This window comes from Pavona decussata, unplaced genomic scaffold, assembly GCF_977016875.1.
Source record: "Pavona decussata unplaced genomic scaffold, jaPavDecu1.1 SCAFFOLD_120, whole genome shotgun sequence".
Taxonomy (NCBI): Eukaryota; Metazoa; Cnidaria; class Anthozoa; order Scleractinia; family Agariciidae; genus Pavona; species Pavona decussata.
The window spans coordinates 904,150-931,190 of record NW_028145534.1 but is presented as its reverse complement, the minus strand read 5'-3'; the positions used below and the strand labels follow the sequence as shown (position 1 = coordinate 931,190).

Genomic DNA, 27,041 nt, shown 5'->3' with positions numbered 1-27,041 from the left:
TTACAAAGGCAGCACTTTCTCCTCAGTTATTTAAAGACCCTGAGTGGTGGTCCGGCAGGGGTTTGAACCCGCGACCTCCCACACGGTTACTCAGCGATTACTCATTAATGACATTGACCCTTGATTACTTATGTCAAGTCTATACCACTGGAATTAGCGAATGATATCCCCGGAACACATCAAGTGTACAAAACTGATCTCCGCCGTCTCGTTATTCTGTAAACGCGCATTATCAGAATTATAAATAAATCGCATTTCCATGCTCATGCAGTTCCCATTTTTAAGGAAATGGTATACGACTTTGAAAATTGCCTTCCACGACGTAAGCGATTTGGACGCGTGCGCTCTCGAATCTTCTTGCTCTACTACGGCTAGTGGTATAAGGGACTCATCCCAGCTTCTCCATATCTTTTTCAAGGGAACACAGATCGGTTAACTCGCTCACTGGGGAGCTAACTCGTCTATGTGCACTTCTATGCGCAGGGGATTTCTCAAGAATGAACGAGGTAACCTCGAGGTGGACGAAACGACTGGCATGCTTGTGTTTCACGCACCATTTTTATTGATATCTTCACTACATTTGCGCGTCGTTTACAAAGCTTAATTGTCTACTGTTTAACAACAATTACGGTAATAGAAGGGGGCACAGGAAAGTAACAATAAGTTTCAGAGATAAAGCGACGATTTTCAATTTAACAGGCACGTCTCGGCAGAAACTTCTGCGGCTTATGCAGATGTAAATTTGAATATAAATAACAAGTGCATGCTAATGAAGACACATACAAATAATATTTAAGCTTGTCTTTGTAATCCGCACACTCTTATCCATTATTTATATTCAAATTTGCATTGAAGAAGGCGCAGTTTCTGCCGAAACTTGTCTGTTAAAATAATAAATTGAAAATCGTCATTTGATATCTAAAACTTATTCTCTATATGAATTGTACTCTGCATAGTACTAGCTAAAGGAAATTATATTCACGAAACAAATATAAAGGAGCGTTTGCTAAATAATTTGCTCCAAGGCGATTGTCGTTCTACAGGTAAACATGTCCTATAGTAACACAAAGCATATTTGTTTTGACACACTTTAGCACAATTCGGGAAACGAACTGCTGTGGAGCAAAATCAATGTTCTGTGTTTTCCCGCAGTTTGCGGTTAACGACATACACTATCTGACAATACAAGGAACAGTAACCTACAAATAGACAGTGTCATAGGAATTACTTTGCTTTCTTTCGTCCAAAAAATGGTAAATCCGTGTGAATTTCTTTTAAATCACCACTAAGATGAAATAATGTGAATATTTATAGAATGAGCTTCAGTAAGCTATTATCAATTTATCCAAGACACAACGGAAGAACTTGAAAACTTTGGTCCAGTCAGTTTTTCAAGAAGTTTACGAAAACTTCTGCGAGTGTCCTTTGAATTTTGTTACTTAAAATTGATGACACTGTCCTTTTAAAGGCAGCTACAGAGTGCAAACTCACTATAATACACTTTGGCCAAATTTAAAAAGTCATTCTAGATGGCATTGTGCAACTCTGTAGCCCGTACAACAAGCATTTTCACTTGCAAGAGTGAAAATGGGAGGGGTGGGGGGAGGAGGGAGGGGAAACTTCCTCTGTCTAGTTCCTAGAATCATCTTCTCCTCTCAATTCTTGCCATTCAACTTTTGGGTAGCAAACCCCCATTGAAACACTTGCTATGCAGACTATCCAGAAAGGGACTGCTAGCCGTCTTAACTGGCTCTATTGGAAAGTGCAGCTAGCCTCAAGTATCTGTGTCCTGTTGAAATTTCAGCCGGTGATAAGATCTCTTTCAGCCATTAGCCGACCCTTAGCGACATCCAAGGAAAACATCATTTGCATGTCATAACTTTGATTTACAAAAAAATTTGGCCAAAGGTAAAACTATGTTGTTTTCTCCAACAATATTTTTGTCACATAGTAAATATACTCCAGTTTCACATCTGTGGGGTGTTCTTAACAAAATGTATCCTACATAACCATTTTTTGTGTGCATAATATATAAACCGATAATACACTCATGGTGGCAAATTAATTTTTGATTATCAAACTGTCTCTCAAGACCACATTAAAGATAACAAACAACAAAAAGACTAATAAAAATTGTACTCAAGTTTTATCCTAACCTACAATAAAGCTCTCTCTTGCAACAAATTTTGAGAAGATAGAGAACAGCACTGCACCAATACACTAAAACTTCTACTGCAGATATTGTTTTCTCCAGTAACTTAACTTTTGAGCCTAAGGTGAACCTGCACTTGGCACCTTAACCATAAAGAAGACAGACAAGTTTTTAACTATGCAGTCAAATTAAAAGTTCTAGCATGAGTGAAACAGATACAACATACGAGTTATTTTTTCTTATATAATAATGAAGAGAGCTGACTATGCGTTTGATACTAAAAAAACCATCAGCAGATTCCAGAGTGTTGGATCAATGGTCATTTATGGTTCAGCCTTTCCTTTCTGGCAGAAACCTGCTCAAGAAATCCACTGGAAGTGGGAAGAGGACCGTGGAATTCTTCTCAGCAGAGATGGTGGTCAATGTCTGCAAGTATCGCAGCTGAAGAGCAGACGGAGACTCTGAAATGATGTCAGCAGCTTCCTTCAGTGCACGAGATGCATTCATCTCACCCTCGGCAGCAATCACCTGAAATAAAAGTAATATAATTTAAAAGTCACTTTATTACAGGTTAATTGCTATTAGGAACATTTGCGAATCTGTTATTGTATCAAATACAGCAGCTTACAATACCAAAGAAAAGTGTAGACTAGGAGCACAGCAACCTTGGGTTTCCATTCCAGTGAGTAGTACAAATTAAATTTGCCATTATCAAGCAACTCATGTGTAGTGTCATGTAGACATCTAGGACTTCCTTACCACTGGAGACTGTGGATCATGTGACTGACAAACAAGGAGTCTGTTGGTGTGTGACCAAGAGTTACAAGCAATGGCATGTTGGTCAAGCTTTTGGCGCCCCGAGTGGCCTTCACAAATACTATATACGTAACAAGCCTGGCATGCAATAGGATTGTACCTTAGCACGAGCCTCGCGCGAGGCTTCAGCTTCAGCTGCCATGGCTCTCTGCAACTGCTGAGGAAGACGAACATCCTTCCTATACATCAACAAAACACACAACTCGTTACCAACCAATTAGGCCCTTAGCAGTTCTGTTTTCTTCCTGCACCTACAAGCTTTAAACATTATTTTAATGTCACAACTAAACCATCCATGCTGAATTCTCATGGGAAGATACATTGCCTATACAAGAGATCAGCCTTTGATATGTATCAGGTTGGTGATTCAAGGGTTACCCTCTGTTGTTGTATTACACAAGAAACTTTGCTCCACATGGCCTCTTCACCAAAGTCTATAAATGTCTACTATCAGCACACTGCTGGGGTAACCTGAATAGCACCCCCTCCTTGGGGGGGGGGGAGGGGGGAGTAGTAACACTCCTAGTTGCTTCATGCTACAGCAACAGGGCTGAACTCCAGGGCACAGTTGTTTGAAAGCCGATTAAAAGTTAATTAAGGTTTTCATCTTGCTCCTTGAAAATGATTTCGAAAGCTCATTTTATGTAAGTCAAAACTGAGGGATAAAAATCTTTTGGAAGAATCTCTATTGACTGGTAATTAAACTCGAATCAGAGTTCACATTAATTCAGGATTAGCTTAATTGGCTTTGAACAACTGGGCCCAGCTGTGTGGGTAACCTGTGCCTTGTGGGGAACTTTGACCTTTTACCTTCCTTAAAGGCCCACCTTCACCCAAGAGTCATTGCGGTCGTTTGTTTTTGTTTTGAAATGGTGTATTGTCCAAACGCGTGATCTTAATGGCTGTACGAACTCAAGCAGTTCATGCGGGTTTCCTCTATGACTCATGCTGGAGGGAAAGAATATTCGTGATCGATTATTGCTTCTCACTCGACTCCCGCTCAAATAAAATGGGGGGTTTTCATATATGAAAACTGTTCCTCAGCGCGCAATACATCTTGGGTGAATGTGGGCCTTTAAACAGCAGTTGCTGCAAACACGTTCTATAGACCTTTTTCATAAATGGCGGCCAATTTATTATTCTTTTCAATATATGTTAATTAGCCCTACTAACCTCGTTTTAAAAATTCTATTGAATTTTGCACATGCTAACGAGGCTAGTAAGGCTAATTTTCATGAAAACAAAAGAATTATTTATCGGCCGCCATTTATGAAAAAGGTCTATGCTGCCACAAAAAGTGACACTCAACTTACTGAATGTCTTGCTACTTTTTTCTGTTATGTTTATAATTAACAGACTTTGTGCTTTTTTTCAGTCAACACTGCCAATAAGTTGTATCTCTTAAACATATCACCTATTGCACACACAGTTTATTTCAACCCAATCTACAGTCTTAATTATTAAACAAAATCTTTGCTTACACTTCAACACGTTCCACCTTCACACCCCAAGGATCAGTGGCCTCATCCAGAGATGACTGTTATGGAGGAGAAACAAAAAACTCAAATAAATAGATAAGCATTACTTCAAAATAACAAAAATAGTTATTATATTTACACTCTTAGGACATCTTGCCAGACTTTTTATTCTTTTGGATCAAAGACCCTATGTTATCAGGGGCACAGTACACTGCAACCATCCCCGTCCAACTACTATTATGTGGACCCAGCCTAGCGTTCAGTGCTGGCCAACTTAAGGACGGTGCCTACTTTTGTTACTGCGCATACGTTCTGCGCATCTGGAGATACTCGGGTTTCCTATGGGTGGTGCCTTCTAATACAGGGACACTTTAGTGCGGTTTAACACTATGCGGAGAAAGCAGAACTGAGCAAGTGCTCTTGGTATCCAAAAAGAAAATTGGGGGCAACCATGCATTTTTCAGAGATAATATAGCTTCAAGTTGGAAAAAACACCATACGTTGCTTTGTATTTTACGGCTTATTAGAGTAACTGTTGCTTAATTATCTCTAAAAAATGTGTGGTTACCTCCAATTTTCTTTTTGGATTCCAATAGCCCTTGCTAAGATCTGCTTTTCCCACATAGTCAAAAACGTGCAAAAATACTTTGGTATTAGAAGGCACCATTCTTAAAGTTACATTTCTTTACCTGCATAGTGTGACTGATGCTTTCACGATCAGCCAGGATGTCGCTGAGGTTCTTGGTTCCCAGTACATTACGCAAAGTTGTCTGGGCCAGCAGACGGGTGGAGCGATTGGCATTCTCCACATTGGTGATGGATGTAGTTGCATCGTAGATTCTGAAGTACACCACTGCATCTACAGCTACAGTCACACTGTCTTTGGTTAGAATCTAAACAAAAATACAATAGATCAACAGAACAGAATTAAAGTGCACCTAACCCCAAAATGTTTTTTTCTCTTAAATAAATCTTTGCACCTGTTCGAAACATATTGCGCTATTTAGCGCCTTTTCCAACCAAATCTTGACTTTTTATAGGGTGTAAAAGTTACGAAATCCAGCCATCATCTGTCCCATGACCGAGCTAGTTAAGGGCATGGGTCTATTCCTTACTTGGCGTCACAAACTGGTTTGCATTGTATTAAGTCTTTGTGAAAATGCATGAAAAGAAGTTTGTGACGTCAAGTAAGAAATAGTCCCATGCCCCTTACTAGCTCGGTCATGGGACAAATGATGGCTAGATTTCGTAATTTTTACAGCCTATAAAAAGTCAAGATTTGGTCCAAAAAAGGCCCAAAAAGGCTCAATGCGTTTCGAACAGGTGCAAAGATTTATTCAAGCAAAAAAAAAAAAATTGGGGGTTAGGTGCACTTTAAGGAAAATTGTTTAACTTTTTTTAACAAAATAAAGGATAGATCATAAAGCTAGATTACAGCTAGACAGCTTTTATTTGAATTGTCATGCTTGAATATTTAATCCATAGATTCAATTTAAGGTCAGAACAAAATCAGGAGGATAGAGATGTCTACTTTAGAGTCATGTGGGCTTTGGAAGAGTATGGTTTAGGCAGGCAAAGGCTTTAGAAGTAATGAACTCAAACTTAACGGATCATGTTACAAATCAAGAGCTTTGACATATGAGGAATTAGCAGTACATACAGGTAGTTTTGCACTAATAAATGAAAGGAAACTGCAATGGGCATAGTTGGAGAAGCAGCTCTCACTAGAACGTGCATTGTAACTGTTCTCCAGCAAACCAAACAAAGGCAGAGAGCAGAAGAAAGCTGACAGCAACAATATACATAAAACAATTACCTACAAAAGTGGGGTGAACTCGATTAATAAATACAAGAGCATCTGTCAGTAATGCTCAGCATGGACATCTGCAGCTCTTACATACACTAACCAAGTTATTTTGCAAGGCACATGCAGAGTTACAGCAGCATATAACTGTACTCGAAAACCTTAATTGAAAGTCTCCCTAAAACCTATAGTCGAGAGTCCTTAATTAAAGTATTTCGAAAGCAATCTGACAAATATTCTGTACCGAGGCCCAGTGTGTTATTTTTCTAAAGGCAGCAGTTTCTTTGTCTACTATTGATTGAGTTGATATAGTTTTTTTTTATTACTTACATTTAATTAATTTCCAGAGGCGTGTTTAGTTGGTCAGGTTTTCTCAAATTAATTAAGGTAATATAAATTTCCAAAATACAGTAATGACAACAAAAATTACAGCTAAGGAACTTCATCATTAGCTTCAAAGCTGCTGACATCCTTATCCACTCAATTCTAAGAAAATGCTTAAAATTAGTAGCATTATTTAACACCTGGCAAACAGAAAGACCCCTGACTGTTTTTAATTAAAAGTTCTTGTAAAAAAATAAATATCAAGCTAACTTTCTCCTGCTTTACAATGTTTAGCAGAAAGTAACTGTAAATTATTTTCACTTTTGTAGGAGTGGTGATCATACCAATTTTCACATTTTCAACTGTTTTCTCAGGTTATAGGCCTGGAGGTTACATTGCATAGAGAATGTATTAATTTTAGAAGATGAATAGGCAGAATATACTACATTAACAGGAAGTCTTTTTTTTCCACAGGAAAGATAGGCCTAATGAATATTAATGTTGCAGTAACTGTAATTTACAAACCTCCTGTGGTGGCACATCAAATGACACAGTCCTGAGATCAACTTTCTGATATGAGTCAATACATGGCAGAATAAAGAACAACCCTGGAAAACAAAAATATAACATATTAAATTGTTGTCTTTAAATTGACAAAAAACTGTAACCCATACTATCTTGGAGCTGGACATATTGACAAATATGTATCCCAGAAGAAAAGGGGAAAGGGAAGGGGGATGCAACTCCCCCAAAGAGTGACAGGAATGTATCGTGTTACTGTGGGTTACTACCACTTTCACATACGGTACTAAAATTAACTCATATAGTACATTTTGCCTCTTGTCATGCTGCTTTGTCATATCCTAAGCTACAGGGAGCCTGGACCTTATCACCCTGCGAGCAGAGCCTCCTTTTGTCTTTTTCTTTAGTAAGGAGAGAAAAGGAGGCTCTGCCTAAATCGCGTCAACTCTTTGAAGCCGCCGCAGCCCGAACTTGTGGACTAGTCAATCTTGTTTTCTCTCTTCAAACTGGTTTTTCCAGTGCGAGCATCCGTTTAGTGAAAACACTGATGGTTTTAATTGAGCCCGCTGTACCATGACAAATCAAGATGGCTGCGAGATCTGCTCGTCGTGATCGAAGCCAAACACCAGTTATTCTCCACGAGATTCTTCTTGCAGTCAATTCACGCGTGACTGGTATTTTGAAATTTGAACGGCATTTTAAAATTTACCTGTCAGTTTTGAACATCGCCAACAAGGTTTCAAATTTCCCGTAGAAGTTTCCCTAGTTTATTGACGGTATAAAGCTTTGAATTTTTCTTTACATTACAACATTAAGTATTTCTAGAATAACAATTGTTTCCCAAGTATTTTGAATCTTTTTTTTTCCTGTTAATACTTCCTCTTCGGAAAGATTTCCAGAGAAATGTTCAACATTCCATTCACATGTCGGACATTACAAAGAGAAATTCAAATGTTCACTTCATTCTCGGAAATACTGGTCACGCGTGGATAATGTGATCTGATTTTTTTCCGGCTCAGATACGTCTGTCTCTCTTCCTACCAGACACGGCAAATCCTTAATTTATCAACTGGCGATTCCATTAATAAAAGAGTTATCCAAGCGGTCAGATGAACTTTCGTTTCATGTTCCTTCGCAGCCGATGTTAACAGTGGTTTCTTCTCTCATTGCCCTGAAAAATTATCTGAAAGGCTCGACTTGAAATGCTGTATTGGAGACAAGCGCACGCCTATTAGGCATATTAGGCCTGGGTTCAAAACGGTATCAGCGCATGCTCAATAAAGATCTTACTCGATTCATGCAGAGTCTTTCTCGCGAACGCCAAAATTGAGCAAGCAAAAGAAAGGCTCTGCTAGCAGGATGGGACCTTACAAGCCCCTGGCTTCAAAGTCAGGCTTCCCGGTCACCAAACCTATTTTGTATGTGTAGTGTGTAACATTTATGTATGATGAAACAAATAAAAATGTTTTGACATTAAAATGAATTTTGGCAACACCCACTACACAACATTCTGGTGCTTTTTAATCTCAAAATTTTAGACTGTCACTTTTATACAGCAATCCCCAAGATAAGGTGTATCATCACGCCAAAAAATCTTGTTACATTTTACAACAGAAACTTCCATACCTGGTCCTTTGGCTCCCCCAGGAAGCAGCCGACCAAGACGGAAAATTACTGCTCTCTCATATTCTTGCACAATCTGTAGTTTGTTGAGAAGACAAAAGTGAAAGGTAATTATGATGTGGCTAAATATAATTCAGGCAAAGTAAAAATCGAGGCAAGTGCTGGTTAGCGGTGCCTGCATGGCCGTGGCGTGTGGGGTGGCCACACCATTGTGCAGGGGCCTCTAGGTTTTTACAGCTCACATGTTTGTGTCAGTTCATTTCACACCTGTTCACTCGCCAGAGCTTGTGCTTTCCAAGTTTATTGCTCCCAGTCCCTCCCACCCGTTGGTAAGTATAGTTCAGTGGTTGTATGTGGAAAGTATTCTTATTTCTAATGTCAGCATTGTATTTCTGTTATTACAGGTGAAGTGAGCCAAGCGAGGTGCAAAACCATGGCAACCCTGAGAGCGGCAACCACCCTGCACCGTCACACTGAAAGATCAGTGGAATGATGATCTTTCAGTGTAACGGTGCGGGGTGGTTGCAGGGTTTGAGCTAGGATTTGATCACTGGAGGACAATTTGTCCCCTTGGCTAAAATTTTGGGGGGCATTTTTATTTTTAGGGGGACAGACAAATTAATTTTTATTCAACATTTTGTTTACATAGATATTGTAAGCAAGCCAACAAAAACCATTACAACTTCACGCCGATTTAAGTGTGTCATTGAGAAATGGGTGACTCCGCTGGATTTTGTTGCCTGAAGGCTCTCTTTATTCCTTTGGGCATTCACTTCGGCAGCCGCGAAATTAGCTCGTTTTTACTCGGTTGAGAAAAGGTGAGAACTTTGCAGGAAGACCAAGACGCGAATTCAAAAGACAGGAACAATTGTCTAATTAAGCAGCCTTGAGCCGCGAAGTTGCGAGAATATTCCTTTGTTCTTGTTATCAATAGGAACTGCGAGGAATCACTGCAGACGTTTGATGGTTTTAAGTTCTTCGCAAAATACTTTAAGCTGTTATTTATATCAGTGAACGAAGAGTCTTTTGAGAGCTTTAAAAAGAGATCCTAAACGTGGTGTTTTGATCACTGTAAGCCGAGTTTCGATATTTTTCGCCAAGCGGTGCTTAGAACGGCGAAGTTATTATGCTTAATTAAATTTGTGCATGGCATCATCATCATCTTCCCGACGCGTGGAAATCAATACCATCTGTTTAATGATAACTTTTTTTTTACGAAAACGCTAAAACATTGATTTGTATTCCCTAAAGAAAGCACCTTAGGAGCTATGAAAGAGTCAAAAGAGTTCCAATTGTAATTCACTGTAAGCAAACTGGTATTTGATGTTGTGCGCTTTGTTTGTTACGAGTGAAGACGTGGTCGATCGTAATTAAGTTTATGTTTCTAAAATAATTGCTTCTAGCGAAGAGATTCCAAAATATCAGACCAAAAAAGGAAGAAACAAAAGGGAAACTCAGCGTGGAAGTCGCATTCTGATTATACTTAATGACGCATTGACAAACAATAACATCAGCTCTTTGGCCTATGTAGGCACGCGCTCTTTTCAGTTGACCTTATTTACATTTTATATTCAGCGATGCTCTAACTTTTAGCTGAAAAGCGAGAATCTGTTATAGATCGCTGTCATAAAAGATGACAGATAAACAAATCGGCAAACCATGTATCCGTTTAGCGAACGAAATTTGTTTATTAATTACTCGTTAGTTTGCAGGACGGGAAGTTGTTTTTAAAACTCTCGATACTGGAGCGGCGCGTTGTGAGTCGATATGTTCATGGTGACTCATTTCTCTAGCCTCCCCAGGGAGCTTCCACAGGTCAGCAGAAAACTCTAAAACAAAAGATAAAATATCTCACCTACTTCAAAGGCTTTGCGATCTTCGGAAACATGCTCTATTGTCGGAAATTGTTCGACAAAAGAGAGAACAATAGCTTGAATATATGAATACTTAACGACCCCAAAATTTGGGGTACACACTTAAATCGGCGTGAAGTTGTAATGATTCTTTTAGCTGATCCTTGTAATACAAGAACAGTGATACAAACAAGAAAAGTTAAGTTATTGGTGTCAAGACTTTTTTTCTTGTCATATTTAAACAAAGGATCAATGACTTTATACTTCAAAACATCTCAGCATCCCCTTGTAAACTTCAATTCCTTTCTTAATTACTGGTAGACGTACATGTAATCCCTTCGTGTCTGCTTCCTTTCGACTTTTTCCGTAAATTTTGAAGGGGACAAATTGTCCCCTTGGCCTTTTTTTAAGGGGCAATTTCAATTGCAGTGCAGGATTGGCGCAATGGCATGGCCTGGCTCAAACCCTGGTGGTTGTGGCTGACAGGGTTGCCATGGTTTTGTACCTCACTTGGCTCACTTCACCTGTGGCACAACAAGTCTTTCAGGCACCGACCCCCAAGCTCATCTACTGACAATGAGTTTAAAGTTAATTACACAAAAACTCCATTTCAGTTAGAAAATATAACCACCTGATCATTTCAACCTATAATTTCTCAGGTTGAGCAGGCCTTGATTCACATAATTATTGCTCTCTATTAGATAATTAAAATTGTGGATAAAACTCTTGGTGTGTTGTTAACTGGGGTGTGCTATCTTAAACAAATCATGAAAGAAGTAAGCCTAAGAAACTCAAAGCAACAATTGCCAAAAACTGGTTTTGCAGAGAGAAGGGTTGTAAACTTGACAGCGCTTCCCATCCAGGCTGGTGACTCAACACTACACGTAACTTCCAAGAGAAATTCTAAGGACCTGTCATGTGGATCTATGTTTTCTTGAACATTCAATGTTTGGTTAGCTTATCCATGCAATTCAGAGCAAGTGGTTTGAAATAAAAATGGTTGCCAATATTCACCACCTAAATGGCGGAGAAAGAACTCACAAGTGGGAAAGAAAACTGCCTAATGTATGTATTTGTTCAGCACTGTCAAAAAAAAACATATAAAAATTCTACCTTTAATTTAAAGGCAGGGGCATTTTGCAGAACGCCAAATCCATAGAAGACACATAATGTCAAATGTCTGCCATAACAACAACTTAAAGCTAACTGTCTGTATAACCAGTGCTTAGATCTGAATAATATCATTCATTACTTTGTTTTTTTTTTTCATTCATTACTTAACCCTAAACTGTTGTTGAAGGCATAAAATGTGATATTTGGCATTCTGAAAAATACCCCTGCAAAAAATTTGGATTTGAAATTCTGCGATCCAAGAAAACAATCTTCATCCTCAGTTGATACTAATGCTGCAATGGCAGCAGAAATTCATCATATTCAGATATAGGGAAGAAAAATCCCGTTGCTGCATGCCATAAACCCTGACCCCAACACAAATAATCAAAATTATTATTTTCTTACCCTTTCTAACAATACTGTAAGCACCGGTGTATAAGCCGCACTTGCAGATATGCCGCACTCTGAGTTTCAAAGCTCAAATTTTGGAAATAAATTTTTTTCCAAAAAATAAAAGTAAGGACACGAGAAAGACTGGTTACAAGTTTTGCTGTAACTTATTAGTAAATTGCCAGATTGGAGTAAAATGATTTCAATTCAAGATTTCCCGTGTGTTAGGCCTGGGGCGAGAGTAAGAAACGTTATGGACTTACATTCCAAATGGAGAAATTTGAGTTGAAATCAGCTGCGCACGCTATCATGTACATCTACAAGGATATTTGGAAACCATCCACTGGTGACAAACTCATTGTTGAATTGGAGTTTGGAAATCAGTTTGTCAAATTTGTTGTTAAAGTCCTAAACAGCAGTGCTCGAAATTAAAAAAATATCCGGGTTGTCCCTATTTCAAAAGCCGGGCAACCAAACCCGTGGATTTGGTTGCCCGTTAGAAAAAAAATTTTGCATCACCACAATAACTACAAATCATCGTGCCGTCTGGTGTGAACTGCAACCAAGGTTGTTTGTCTTTCCATGTTCGCTGCGGTTCTCGTTTTCTCTTTTCTTTCTCGTACCGTGCATCTGTCTCGCTCAATTTAGCTTTTTTTGAGGAGGCCGCATTACACCGGTCAAAAAACGCCACATTTGCACTCATTGAAAGAAAATACTTGTATTCTGTACTGCTAATTGAAGACATAAAAAATCAAAACCGAAATAAAGAATTTGAGAACAATTATGGTAACGATTACATGCCGTGTAGAGCTTGAGATGTAACTCACATTGCAATGGCGGTGAAGCTTGAACTAATCCCATAGTTCTTAGTGTGCGGCGATGGTTTTCGCTGTTGCTGTTTGTGTCTTCAAAGATAACCGAGGTTGTAAACTTCATCCAGTTAGTTCATGCAAACAAGTACCCTGCCCTAAAGTTTACGCCGGCCCAATTAGTGATCTTGGCTGAATTTTCTTGCGTTCACGCTCACGTTTCTGTGAAATTTCCCTTTAAACTGGAATCGAGGTTTCAAATACTTTGCTCTAGCTGGGGTTCAATTTTGACAACAAATTATAAGACAAGTTTTTATGTAATGGTAAAAACCCCAAACTTTCAAAAAGCAAAGAATCTGACATTGCAACCTTTACCTTTAATGCTCTTAAAAAAATTTTCTGGTGAGGTTCTATCCTCTGAAAATTTCAAAAATTTCACAGAAGGAAATTGAAAAAAAATATACCTCGTAATCAAAGCCTAATACACAATGACAAATGCCTGTGTTTGCGTAGTTTTAACTCGAGACTCAAAGGCATTATTTCACCAGCAAGAGGGTTTGGGGACACAGGTTTGTTCTTGACTTTTACATTTTGGGTGATCATTTCAATGAGTGGTGACATGACATGCATAATGAAGGTTAAAGACTGACCCACTTCATACAATAAGGACCTATTTACATGGAAGGAGGGTAACCCTCCTAGAAGGGTTTCCCTTGTAGATGGGTCATAAGATAGCCCTCCTTTACATGTGTAGGGTCATCCCTAGGGCTATGTCTGTCAACAAAGCCGCACAAACCTGAAGCCATCGGTTTGAAACCGACGCCGCTGAATTCACACTTTGTCCTGTACTCCTTGATATATTTGAGAAGCAGTTCAATGGTTTCAGGTGTTCATGGCAGTTTTGTTGCCTTCTTTGACGAAGAAGTTGGTCGATTGGCCACTTTTCTGTTACCTTTCGATTTACTGCGTGGCTGATCAAGTACGGCTCCATCTCTCGAGCCTTCGTTCTTGGTCAAGAATTTTGCCAATTAATTGGACAATCACATCATCAGGAGAATGTTTCATTCCAGCTGCCAAGCTGTTGCCCTCGTTCCGGCAAGGATTCACCACTCTGTCCGCATAGTTCTCCAAAATAAATCTCCAGGTTTATAACCATGCGAAGCCATGTTTATAGTTGACAGGAATGTAACAGTAATCTGATCGCCCTAAATTTGGCCCTACTAGGAGGGTAACCCCACCTTGAGCGTTTACATGGCTTAAACAAACAGAAAGTTGACCCTCCTAGAAGGGTAACCCGAACAAGCAGATAGGGTTCCCCTTCTCCTACGGTAACCCTACCTCCATGTAAACAGGCCCTAAGTACGCTATTTTATGTAAATAAATATATTATTGTTGTTGTTGTTGTTGTTGTAGAAAGAAAACAAGGAGAAAACTGGCTTTGTAACAGCCCGTGCCATATGGATGAAAACCATATGGAGCCACCTGAATGACCAATAATTCTAGTCCCATTGACAGTTTCTTCTGGTCATATAACACTGTCTTTTTTTTCTTCTAAAAGTGTCGAAAGTGCAGATTTACGTAACCATTTGGAGATGTTCTTCGCAAGCCCGGATTTTGAACGAAAATTCTAGGCCAAAAAAATGCGGCTTAGACGCCGATGTTTAATACGGTAATTGTGCAAAATTACTTTATCGTGCACATGACATCAGATCCCCTACCAGTTGGCACATAGCAAGCAAAAATTAGTTTAGATTTAAATGACTGATCTTGATAGAACAGCGCTATGACAAACTTACCTTTAAGGTAAAGAACAGAGATAATGGCAGCGTACAGATGAATATGATGAAGGACAAAACCGTCAAAACATAGTCACAACAGCCACGGCTTCCGCCCGAATCCTCTGAAGGAATAGAAATAAAACAGACAAAAGCTACAACAAGTCGTAATGCTTGTAAAATCCAACTTAAAACTACTGAAACTTCACCAAACCAAATTAAAACATAATGCTAAAATATCTAACCATGTACAAGGTGTTAGTAACAGACAGTACACAAAGTAACCTAAACCTTTCCGATGTTGTCTCATTAATAAATTATTTCCTCAAAAAAGAATCCAATTTTACACGTTTTAAAAGCCAAGTTGACATTATTTTGTTATGGTTTACAAGGATTCCTATATCCTTCGCCCTTTAATATCACTTTTATGGTCATTCCGAAAACTGATTCCTTCGGAAACTGTATGAAACGGGCAACTCCCCCAGACATTATGCGCATGCAAATTATTATTCGAAGGTGATAATGTCTTGCTTATGAAACACCAAAGAGGTTCGAAACAAGCTGTGCACGAAGGAAGAACTTCACCAAAGAAAAATTGGACTTATGAAGCGATATCGAAATGAAACAAATAAATGACTGATGTCAAGAACGAAACTTATCCAAGACATCTTCGTCAGTTCGATTTACACTTGCGTTTATAAACATCCGTGCTGCGACACTGAACTTTTTTTGGTTGAGCTGAATTAATAAATTGCCTCTGGAGTCATATTTATGCCACGTTTACCATTAAAATTGATCAAAACTGCTGAATCCCGCTTAGTTTCCATCACTGAAACATGTCAAAACTAGGGTCACAGCCCAGCTAAATTTAGAAATTTACGTTAGCTCAAAGCTTACGTACTTCGCTGCATATGCAACGTAAAATCACAAGACCACGGCAAGACCTTCTCTTGGGAATTGCATATTTCTTTCAACGTAGCGCATAACACTCGAAACAGTTTTAAATAATATTTTAACGCAAATTATGTGAACACATCCACTAAAATAAGCAAAACATTACGAATTAAGCTTATATATAAGAACTTAATCGATTATTCCTTCCTCACTGGATAGCTTGCTGGTAACTGCACTGCTTCTTAGGTAAACTGTAATCACGTTTATTGGATTTAGGGCCAAAGTTGTAAATCATACTACAAAATACGGCAAAAACTGTTATTTGACTTACCTTCTGAATCCATAAGTTCCGTTTTGGGTTCCTTATTCGCGGGAATTCGCTCAAAGTCCGCCAGGGCGAAGAAAACCGAAGAAGAGCACTTCGCGGTGTTCGCGCTGGATAATTAAACCATTTACCTAATATGGAGGTAACGTGACAGGGAGAGGGTTAAGTGCGCCTTGAAAGACAAACACCTGTCTTCGTGCCTAAAATGATGTTGCCTTGGCAACCACATCATCACACTACAAAAAGCAAAATGTAAAAAATAAATGAAAATATAAACAAAAATCTACTTATTCACTAGAATTACACTACTAAATTTCCTGAAGGAACCACCTTTAAAATAGACAGAAATTTATGATGTTATTGTGGACGTAAGGTGAATCAGTCCCATGCCACCTGCTGTGAGAAAATTATGGTAACGACGGTGAGGCTGTGAGCTCTCCCTTGAAAACAGACAGCTTCGCGTCAAAAATTATACATCTCCGTGAAAAATGAGTAAAATTATCAAAAAATTTGCGAGGCCACAGGCAGCCCAAGCTCGCAATGTGGTGTCACGAATGTGACTCTTTCTGCAAGTGGTAATCAATATTTTATCATGTGGTTTAGGGCTTTCTGCAAATGACAAAAGCTAGTGGAGTTGTAGAGCTACAATGCAGTTTTTATGGGAAATTTCACAACATTGCGGCCTCCACGTTTTCATTTTTATTCAGGCTCTCTCTCTCTCCCGCGCCAATCAATTCCAAATTTCAACATCCCCCTTAGCCTCGTTGCGTGCCTCCGGCCAGAGCGCGAGCAGCTACGAAGGAGACTACATTGGCTTGTTCAATTCTCGCATCCCGGGGCCAAAAAGTCGTTTAAATGACCTACCAAGCTTCCTCCTCGAGGACAAATTTTCAGAATCAATCAATCAATCAATCACACACTGTTCATGCTTTGCAAAACGTGATATAGTTTCTTGACACTTTCAAAACCTATTTTGAAGCCGTTTGAGTGAGCCATTCCTTCACAAAGGCGGAATTCTCTCCTTAATTAAAAATCTCCTTACTCCCCAAAACTAGGGAAAAACCACGTGCGAAAGCCGCTAGACAAAAAAGAAAAATTCAGTTCAAATTTTCCCTCCCCGGGGATGGTGCACGGTCAAATGCCCGGGGTATGCTCGTGTAGGGGGTTTGATCGGCCCGCGAAAAGAGAGGACTGCCGACGCCTATTTTTGTTTAACCAACCACCTTTTCTTTAATTCATCTTGTAAGCATTTCTTTATGTAAATATTGCGACGACTGACTACCTGCAGTAACACAGCTATTTTAGCCACTAAACTGAACTTGTGAAAAAATTTATCTCTCTCTCTTTTTTTGATTTTGTTTTCCTATCTCCTTTTACCCCCGTCCCCGTTTCTTCTTAGTTACAGCCTCGTTTCTGGCCAGCCTAGCCTGTGAACAGGCTCTCAAGTGTGTCAAGTAAGGCATAGGGCGAAGAGAAAAATCGGCGCGACGGAGACGGACGAGCGCAGCGCGGTCTCGATTTTACTCTTCGCCCTATACCCTTCTTGGGAGCCTGGCTAAGGCAGCCCAAGGCAGCGCAGGTCGGAGAAGTGAGGACAGATGCCCAAGGTAGTTAACCAAAGTGGGAGGAGTTACACCACAACGGCACAAAAACGAATGATGCAGTAACATCAAGTATTTAGTGTTGAAGTGAGTGAGTTAGTGCCGTGGAGGTGCAAAGAGAGTACGGAAGAGAAGTTAGTGGAGTTCGCCGCGGAGATCAGTGTACAAGGGAGGTTTGGGAATTGACAGTGTTTTGGAAAGAGAATTTTGAAATGCAGAGGACCCGAAACTCAAGCGGTATGAGGAATTCATTGATGCGTGTAGTAGAGGGTGGCTGGAGTCCAGAATTATCAGCTTTCTGTTGGTTGCAGTGGATATGGGCGAGGAGCTTGCGTACATGTGTAACTTCACAACGTACAAAACCTACCCCGCAAAAACACGACAGGTCTGTAGTCTGTCCCATGCCACTACCTGCAAATATTTAAATGCTCCGCCCCACTAGCACCTTGCGCTAAACAACTATAGAGAATACGAGTAGTAAGCGAGCGAGGGACACACGCGAGCGCGCGCGAAATTGCTCGCCGCAAGGAGACGCAACGCGTGGCTCGTCGCGTGTTGTGTCACTTGCCCCAGTCACGCGAAGAAATGGATTGAATTATAAAGACCAAAAAGGAGACAGCTGTAGGCTGAAACACCTTTTTTATTCATCAGAACCTAGATTACAGATTAAGAAACAGTCAGTGAACAACATTATTTTAAAGCTCCGACTTGCAGAAGTCCTGTTTTACGTAAAGAATTTTATAAGGAAAAATAACGGAATAACAATATACCAGTGAAGGATGAATAAATGAGTATGAATATATGAAACTAAATATTATGAACTGCAGATGAAAGATTAAATAGAAGAAAGATCCTCGCAGTTAGTACGTAATTTAAAAAGGGAAACGAAATGAATTCTGGTAGTTGTAGTCAAATGATGTCATCGTAAAAATGGCGAAAAGAAGGCCTGAAAAGAAATTTCAGGCTTTCTTTTCACAACTGCTTAAGTTGCGTACTAACTGAGAGGATCTTTCTTCTATTTAATTAGCTAATTCCCGATTAAAAATTAACCAAGGTTTTCATCTCATGCAATTAAATCAGTTTTTTAAGAGCTTATTTTAAGCTGTAAAGAAAAGTGTAAGTCAAAACTGAGGCACAAAAATCTTGATTTAAAAGTAAATAAACTCAGGTGTGTCTATCTATCACTTTCTTGCCTTTCACACAGCCAGAAAAAGAAGCAATCCTAGAAAAGATCTTGGTATATTTTCTCAGGCATTTATTACAAACTGAACTGCCATGATGTGGTGTTAAGTCAAACACTACTGTAATTATGCCTGTATCAGAATCAGAAAGACAAAAATTGAGGTATTTCTTAGAAATAATATTATAACCAGCTGTTCCTCCAGTAAACATCTGGGACAGGAATTTTTTTTACTTTTCAGTTTGGGACTCATACTATTCTTCTGCCTTTCAAAGGCACTATATGTTAACTTTAAACTTGATTTAGGTGTCCCCTACCTGAAGTACAAACCATCTTTTGTCTTATTGACAATATGCTGTACAACATTTCCTTTGTTAAAGCAACAAAACAAACAAAGTGCAGGTTCCTAATATCTATAATTTACTAATAATTTTATATAACTACTTTTCATTTTTGAATGAAACAGTGGTATGGAAAATCTAATACTTTTAAGGTGCTAAACACAAGTTCCTATATGCTTATCTCTATGTAAACTTTATAATAATAATAATAATGAGAATTGAATACACTTGTATAGAACTATATTTCCTGAAAGATACAGTTATAGCACTTTACAACAATATAACTTAAAGATAATAATTAAAATACAATAAAATTACTACAAAAAGAATGAAGACATTATCTCATTATGGTTCATAAAACACTTTGTTAATTAAAGCCATGATTTAAGTTTACGTTTAAATACATTTATTATTCAGCCGAAGAGCTTTTCCTAATGCCTGGTGGTAAAACTATATCTTCCTATGCGTAACTTTTCTTTTATTCATGTTTATTGTTCACAAGGATTGATGGAACCAGGATAATAAGTTATTGAAAAAATTACATGCAGTTACATAATAACTACTAGACAGGATTTTCCCGCCCATGAATGCTTAACAGATTGCAAGTTTGCATGCTAGGCCCAGTCTCTAGTGATCCCTAGGATGACAGCAGCCCAAGGAGCTATGCTACCACCAGGCCTCTCTCCCACCTGGGAAGGTTAAATATAAACAATTATTACTTGTATTGGAGCCTACCAGCAGACCCGCATCATTGATTGATTTATGGAGTTCTTTGATTTCAAGCGGGCATTAATGTGCACTTTAATTTGCCATGTGTTTGCAGGCAGAACATTATGAAACATCATTGTCACATATTTTAGTTCTGAAAAACCCTGAGGCAAGCATGCAGCTCCGTAAATGTGTGCATGAGTTTCCAAAGGTGTTCTGAGAGATGGTTCCATGAAGTTTCTGCATAGACTGACAAGGCACCTAGCAGTAAAAAGTCAATCCTTGCAAGGATAAATATCAAATCAAGGTTGTCATCCTATGACAGGGTCACTTGCACTGCTTTTCGTTGCTGGAATGTGACGGCCTCCTGGTGAGCCAAGATGACCAGTATCTTAATTAAAAGTGATGTCACCTTATGCAGTAACCAAGGAAACCAGAAACCAGATGTACACGGATAGATAAAGGGACAGTCCTCCAAACTTTGCAAACCTCAACACTCCTCTTTTTTCATCTGCAAATGGTCACAAAAGTCAGACCTGAGTATACAAATAACTGAAAGTTTCAAGGGTTCAGCTTCCATTATAATGCTGACTGCATCCTTCATCTCAAACAAACAACTAAAGGTTGGCTTTTTAACAGGTCTTTGATGAAACATTGATAACCAAAATTAAAGACTGTGTAAATTACACACTTTTTTTACTTATCTTATTACCAATACAGGCTACTCCCTTCATTGCGGACACCCTCAGGATCGCAAGTCAGTGTCCTTTGAATGGCAAGAGTCCGTAATAGCAAAATTACTGGCAATTTAGCTGTATGATCTATAAAGTGTCTTTATTTGCTTAATCAAATCTTTGTGTTGTTCTGATATGGAAATAAAAAAAGATTTTCCTTAATTGCCAATTTTTCTTCCCAACATTTGCTAAAGCATATTATAAAAGCATTAAACTTTACTTTTGGTGGGTTACAATACTGCACAAGATGGGAGACTGGGGATAGTATAGCTGTGACGTCAACACAGGATCGTTAATTTTACGGTTTTTCTATTCCTCAGTAATTGTTTCATTGTGAGTATTCAACATTCCCAGTCATAATTTTGTCCACACAGTTTTGTTTCTCTCCACACAAAAAGTAGGTTCAATTTCTGCCGCTCCCTTGGGTTCTACTCGGTTTTCTTTGGGGATGGGTGCAGGCTCATTTCTGTATTATTATTTTGTATTTTTTCTTTACTCCACATGATGTTATTACATAAGGTTACAGTGCTAAAGAGAGGAGTGGAGAAGGGTATAATATAGTTAACTATAATTGTATGCCCTTTAAAAATACGAAACAATATTTGTTAAAATATCAAAAAAATAGAAAAGGAAAAGCAAAACTAATTATAAATAGAGGAGAAGAAAGACAGAAAACGTTTTACAAGGTTGTGTGGCAGTGATTAATACTGAGCAAAATAATACTGGAAGAGAGCTTGTTTAAATAGTTGTTTTGTTGGATTCCCAAACAACAGCTGGTAATCGAGCCTACGCAAAAAACAACTAAGGAACAGGTTTTCTCATATTAAGGCTGCTGTTAGTATAAATTTCGCTAATACTACTGTCAACGAAAATGTGCCTTAGGATTTTCATTATAGGCTTTGAAGAAGTCCTTCATTCCATAGGGAAGATAGGTCAGATGAATATTATTGTTGCAGTAACGGTACTTTACAAACCCCCTGTGGTGGCATATGAATATTAATGTTGCAGTAACTGTAGTAAAGATACAAACCTCCTGAGGTGGCATGTCAAATGATGTAGTCCTGAGATCTACTTTCTGATACGTGTCAGTACAAGGCAGAATGAAAAACAACCCTGGAAAACAACGATATAACATAAATTGTTGTCTATAAATTGACAAAAAGCTGTAAACGTAAGCGTATATCGAAATACTTATCCAAGGAATGCAGACAATCATTAGTCCATGCTTACGTAACTTCAAGGCTGGATTATTGCAATAGTTTACTATATGGGTTACCCAAGTACCAGCTATCGAAATTACAACGCATACAGAATATGGCAGCCAGGCTTATAACGGACACAATGAAATTCGATCATATTAAACCTGTACTTTACAACCTTCATTGGCTGCCAGTAAACTATCGTATTCAATTCAAGATCTTGATGATTACTTTTAAGGCGATTCATGGCATGGCTCCTAGTTATTTAAGTAACCTGATCTGTATTAGATCATCGTCTAGGTATTCATTATGCAATAATGATACAATATTTTTAGAACGTCCAAAAGGGGTTATGCGCACGACTTTAGGTGCCCGCTCGTTTCATGCCTCTGCGCCTGCGCTGTGGAACAGCTTGCCTGCGCACATCCGCACGATTGATTCGCTAGCGCTATTTAAGAAATCTCTTAAGACTTATCTTTTTAAGCTAGCGTTTTAGTTTCGCATTACCATGTTATAAGCGTTTTGTATTTTATTTATTTACTTTTTATTCATTCATCCATTTATTCATTATTTATTTGTTATTATTATTATTTATTTTAGTACTGTTATTGTAATGATCTAAGGCAAATAGCATTTTTATTGTAATATCTATTGAAAATATTAGTTTCTCTTGGATTGTAAAGCGCCTTTGATCATTCTAATGTTAAAGGGCGCTATATAAGTTAATAAATTATTAATTATTATTATTAACCATACATTATCTAGGAGTTGGACGTATTATATCCCAGCAAAAAGGGGGTGGGGGAGGGAAGAGGGAGAAGTAATCCGGATGCTTCCTGTTCCTGTAGGTTTAAATACCATTCTCACGTATGATGCTAAAAGACCCACAACCAAAAACAAAATTACAGGATCTACTAACACTGTATTAATTTGCAGTAAAACTGTAACTTCCAAGAGGTAAAAAGGAATTTTGGCCACAACCGCGATTCTAGTGCTTTTAATAAAAGAAAGTTTGGACAGGCATCTCTGTCACTTTTGTACAGCAGTCCTCACAGATAACTATATCTATCACCAGTTTAGAGCAGTGTTGTTACATTTTAGAACAGAAACTTCAATACCTGGTTCTTTGGGTCCGTCAGGAAGCTGCCGACCAAGACGGTAAATTACTACTTGCTCATGTTCTTGCAGAATCTGTTGTTTGTTTAGAAGACAATAGTAAAAGTTAACTATAAATTATCTCCAATTTTAACCAGTTCCCAGGCTGATGTGATGGACTGGGGTGTGCTGTAAAGTGCTATCATGCAAATTATCGACCGTTGAAAGTACACATGAAATGTCTGAGACCTCCAAAATAATTATAACCATGAATTTAAAGTTAAGCGAGCCTAAGAAACTGAAGAAAATGACAGCCAGAAAGCAAAAACAAAAACAACAACAAAAAGAATAGCTTGACGTACTCTGTGCAGTGTACATGTTGGACATGGTATATTGACAGAGCAAAACTAGTTTTGGTAAATAATCCAGAGAGAAGGGTTGGAAACTAAATAGCATGTACCTAACATCCAGGCTGATGACTCAAGAATTAACGCACCAATAATAATAATAATAATAATAATAATAATAATAAAAATAAAGCTACCGTCAATTGACTTTCCTTTAGGGAATAGCGTAGAAGCTCAATATAGTTTTGGTATTAGAGAACTTTTATATTTTATCGCTATTTTTTTTTAACTCAGCAGTTTTCTTTTTATAAGTTCCTTATTAATACGATCGCATAGGTTACGCTGCGCGCCCTATGTGGTTCTATTTTAGCATACATATGTTTAATAACTGCACAAAATAATAATAATAATAATAATAATAACAAAAGAACCCACCAGTGCTCAAAATGAGCGGTCGTCCCAGTTGTCTAAGACCAATTAAAGTTTTTAAATTTAAATTACATAATTTATCACATTATATCAGAATCCCTCCCAGTTGGCACATATATATGCAAACAAGTTGGGATTATTGAAATGGCTGATTCTAATAGAGTCAGCATCCTGACAAGCTTACCTTCAAGGTACAGCACAGCGAAAATGGCATGAAAAGGATGACCAAGAGTAAAGACAAAAAAATCAACACATAGTCAAAGCAGCTGAAACTTCCACCCGAATGCTCTAAGGAAATCAAAAGAACACAGAAAAAAGTTTCACATAAATTATCACACCATAATAATATAATGCTACAAACAAAGGGCTGAGAGCATTAAACCGACCCAAATGACATTTCAGATCATTTTTGGTTGTTTTAGCTCAGATTAACTGGAAATTATTTTTGCATGTGGCCAGTTGAATAAATGCATTCAGGAAATGTTTAACTCCAGTGTTTTGTTTTATCTGTACACGTATTGGGTTACAGGCAGCCATTGAGAATTTAAATACGTTATAAGACTTTGTATGGGGAATAAAATATTGCTGATTCCGAACCTTAAATAATTCTAAATTTTAACTTTCATTCAATAAAATGAATAAAACTGACTCACCTCTGATGTATTCTCATGCATTTGGGAGTTATTTTACTGTTTCGGCCCTTAATTTTTTGAAATCACTGTTATTTCCCACAATGATAATTTTCAAAGAATACCCAAAAAGGTAAACTAACCCCCAAATGAATGAGAATACATCAGAGGTGAGTCAGTTTTATTCATTTTATTGAAAAATAAAAGTTAAAATAATAAGACTCCGTCTTATGAAGGGAATAACGGTGATAACTTTTAAAGAATGCCCGAAATGGTAAAATAACCCCCAAAGGCACAAGAATACACCAGAGGTGAGTCAGTTTTATTCATTTTATTGAATGAAAGTTAAAATAATAAGACTCCATCTTATGAATGGAAAAACAGTGATTTCAAAGGATGCCTGAAATGGTAAAATAACCCCCAAATGCACGAGAATACACCAGAGGTGAGTCAGTTTTATTCATTTTATTGAATGAAAATTAAAATAGTAAGACTCCATCTTATGAATGGAAAAACAGTGTTTTCAAAGAATGCCCGAAATGGTAAAATAACACCCAAATGCACAAGAATACACCAGAGGTGAGTCAGTTTTATTCACTCAATTGAATGAAGGTTAAAATTTAGCCTTATTTAAGCATCGGAATCGACAGTATTTTATTCCCCATACAAAGTCTTATAATGCATTTAAATTCTCATCGGCTGCCTGTGACCCAATACCGTATGCACTCGAAGGTCATCGTCCCACTAGAAATTAATTATCACACGCTCTCTGGTGACACGAGCTTCACCCTGCTAGCAGAGCCTTTCTTTTGCTTGCTCGATTTTGGCGTTCGTTTCTCTCCTCAGTAAAGAAAAAGACAAAAGGAGGCTCTGCTCGCAGGGTGCACGAGCTTGGGCTGCCTGTGACTAAAGCTGCTTCAAAGACTGACAAAAATTGCACAAAAATCGCAACTTACAGTAAATGGCCTTAACAATTCAAATTTCGATAATATTAACGATTGTTTTTTGCCAGCAAGGCGTAGATTTCTCGCTCGGCCGGTTGTATAAAAGTAAACTGGTAATAATGAGACTGTTTCCTCTGATCCGCCACGTTTTCATGAATGAGCGCGCGATCGATTTGTTAACTGAAGCTAAAGGAGTACTTAGCCAGTAACCTTTATCACAAGACCTTCTCTTGGGAATTGTATTACTTTTAAAGCAAAAGGGAAAAACAAAACATTGCGTGATTTCTTCCTTCCTCACTATGCCTCTGGGATAGCTGGCTGGTAACTGCGTTGCTTGTATCTCTGTATCTGAGATCACCTTTGGCCAAACTAGTTGTACGATCAAAACTGTTGTTTCTCTTACCCTCTGAATCCATTAGCTCCTTTGGTTCTTGACTTCTCTTTTGTCTGGGATTTACTAGCGTTTATATGGGATATAGGTGCGAATCGGATAATATTAACACACAAGGCGGGGGAAACAGAAAGACTCGGGTAGGGGGCGAGAGAACGCCTTCTCTCGCTCCAGTCTCTTCGCTTTTGTATTACCGCGGCGCGGGCACTTGCGTTTTTCTGCTCTCAGGGCCGTACATAGCGGGGGGTGCAGAGGGGGCAGCTGCCCCCGCTAGGAAAACTAAATTTTTTCTGACACAGTGTTGAGTTTGTTGAGCCATTTCCATAGCTATATTGGTCCGAAATCACAAGAAAATGTGAATTCCAAGCAATTATTTTGGAAAATCTTTCGAGGATAATGATGTTGTAATTGGGCTGCCTGTGGTTTAGAATTTGGCGAGTAAATTAAGACTGACAAGCCTACGCCACTCCTGGTCTTTTTAAATCTAGCTTACACGAGTATGTTTCTAACAACAACAAACAAAAAACAGAGAGTTACAAGTTAGGTATATACCTACCCGCAAATAGCTAAAGCTAGTCGAGGCGGATAGGTATGACTATATTAAACTAAATTCAAATAAATTTTGGTGTTTACAACTGACATTACAAAGGAACAGCAGCAACTAAAACAAAACTTAAATAAGTAGTAAAAAATTAAGTGAATATACAGAACAAAAAAGGATTCGCAAGCTATATTGATAGAAATTACAGGATTGTTACAAATTTACAAGCTTTTGATTATTTCAAGAATTGAAGAAGGTGTAAGGTAAGCATTTTCTCTTTTAAAATGTTGATTAGTATTTCATGGATTTGTTTTTGAATAGTTTTCTGCTGTCAGGCTTTCTAATATTATCAGGTAAAAAATTCCATAGCCGTGCGCCAAATCGAGAAAATGAATTCTTTAGTTGTTCAAGACGTGAAGACATGATATAAAATTTGTCGGCGGTTGCTGACTTGGTGTTGTAGGAATCTATATCTGAGACATGTTTAAATTGGTTTTTAAAGACCTGCGCTAATTCCCAAGTATTTGTAGCGGGTTTGGAGGATTTGATAGAGTCTTGGATTTAACCATCGTATGTTCCGACACCCCAGGTCATTTGTAGCTGATGAGTTTTGATTTTCCTATTTTGAATTATCTTCATTTTGAATATGACCTCTTATTCTGCGGTGTGTTCAACGACGGTGTTTTTGATGCCACATAGGGCATTTCAGCTAGGTTTGGTTTGGCTCGTTTGAGTGCGTGATAGTCTTAACTGTCTTTCTTGTTGGTATTTGTGAAATATTAGGATAGGGATTAATCATTGCTTGTATCGTGCAATGAGCTTCATTCTGTAGTTGTTGTAATGCCGGGCCCGGCTATTCATGAGTTTTTGTCACAAGGTGTTGAGTTTCTTACACGGCGATTTAGTTTTTTTCAGGTCTCTAGTAATCGTTGTAGCGTGTTATAGAGCTATGCAACGTGTCACAGTAATAAAAGGCTTGAATTATACTTAAAGATCTTTTTGCAAATGCTTAGCTCCACTGTTA

The 27,041-nt window shown here is 38.3% G+C and overlaps 2 protein-coding genes across 5 annotated transcripts; both read right to left on the bottom strand.

The window, feature by feature from the left end:
* Nucleotides 1–539: 539 nt before the first annotated feature.
* LOC146469716 (mechanosensory protein 2-like) lies at nucleotides 540–16,029 on the bottom strand. Of its 3 annotated transcripts, XM_085123021.1 has the most exons (9): nucleotides 15,885–16,018; nucleotides 15,759–15,804; nucleotides 14,681–14,786; nucleotides 8,723–8,795; nucleotides 7,100–7,182; nucleotides 5,136–5,339; nucleotides 4,450–4,505; nucleotides 3,069–3,147; nucleotides 540–2,680 (listed from the first exon to the last, which is right to left on the bottom strand). In XM_085123021.1, the coding sequence occupies exons 1-9, from the start codon at nucleotides 15,895–15,897 to the stop codon at nucleotides 2,483–2,485; spliced, it is 858 nt and encodes a 285-aa protein (XP_084979147.1). In that variant the 5' UTR covers nucleotides 15,898–16,018; the 3' UTR covers nucleotides 540–2,482. The 3 variants fall into 3 exon arrangements, with proteins under 3 accessions (XP_084979147.1, XP_084979149.1, XP_084979148.1); XM_085123023.1 differs by lacking the exon at nucleotides 15,759–15,804 and having other exon boundaries at nucleotides 14,681–14,784; nucleotides 15,885–16,029; XM_085123022.1 differs by lacking the exons at nucleotides 15,759–15,804; nucleotides 15,885–16,018 and adding an exon at nucleotides 15,444–15,573 and having other exon boundaries at nucleotides 14,681–14,784.
* Nucleotides 16,030–18,717: 2,688 nt separating this feature from the next.
* LOC146469715 (band 7 protein AAEL010189-like) lies at nucleotides 18,718–25,611 on the bottom strand. Of its 2 annotated transcripts, XM_085122954.1 has the most exons (5): nucleotides 25,489–25,611; nucleotides 23,697–23,800; nucleotides 22,760–22,832; nucleotides 21,473–21,555; nucleotides 18,718–20,219 (listed from the first exon to the last, which is right to left on the bottom strand). In XM_085122954.1, the coding sequence occupies exons 1-5, from the start codon at nucleotides 25,499–25,501 to the stop codon at nucleotides 20,199–20,201; spliced, it is 294 nt and encodes a 97-aa protein (XP_084979080.1). In that variant the 5' UTR covers nucleotides 25,502–25,611; the 3' UTR covers nucleotides 18,718–20,198. The 2 variants fall into 2 exon arrangements, with proteins under 2 accessions (XP_084979080.1, XP_084979079.1); XM_085122953.1 differs by lacking the exon at nucleotides 18,718–20,219 and having other exon boundaries at nucleotides 20,226–21,555.
* Nucleotides 25,612–27,041: the final 1,430 nt, after the last annotated feature.

Excerpts from the sequence above, each read along its gene's own strand:
- LOC146469716 (XM_085123021.1), bottom strand. Across the intron at positions 14,787-15,758 it reads AGCAAGCTATCCAGTGAGGA|AGAGGATTCGGGCGGAAGCC; the intron begins AGGAATAATCGA and ends TTCTATTCCTTC. Across the intron at positions 2,681-3,068 it reads CGCGCGAGGCTCGTGCTAAG|GTGATTGCTGCCGAGGGTGA; the intron begins GTACAATCCTAT and ends CTTTTATTTCAG.
- LOC146469715 (XM_085122953.1), bottom strand. Across the intron at positions 22,833-23,696 it reads CGCTGTGCTGTACCTTGAAG|ATTCTGCAAGAACATGAGCA; the intron begins GTAAGCTTGTCA and ends AACAAACAACAG. Across the intron at positions 21,556-22,759 it reads TGACGGACCCAAAGAACCAG|GGTTGTTTTTCATTCTGCCT; the intron begins GTATTGAAGTTT and ends GTTGTTTTCCAG.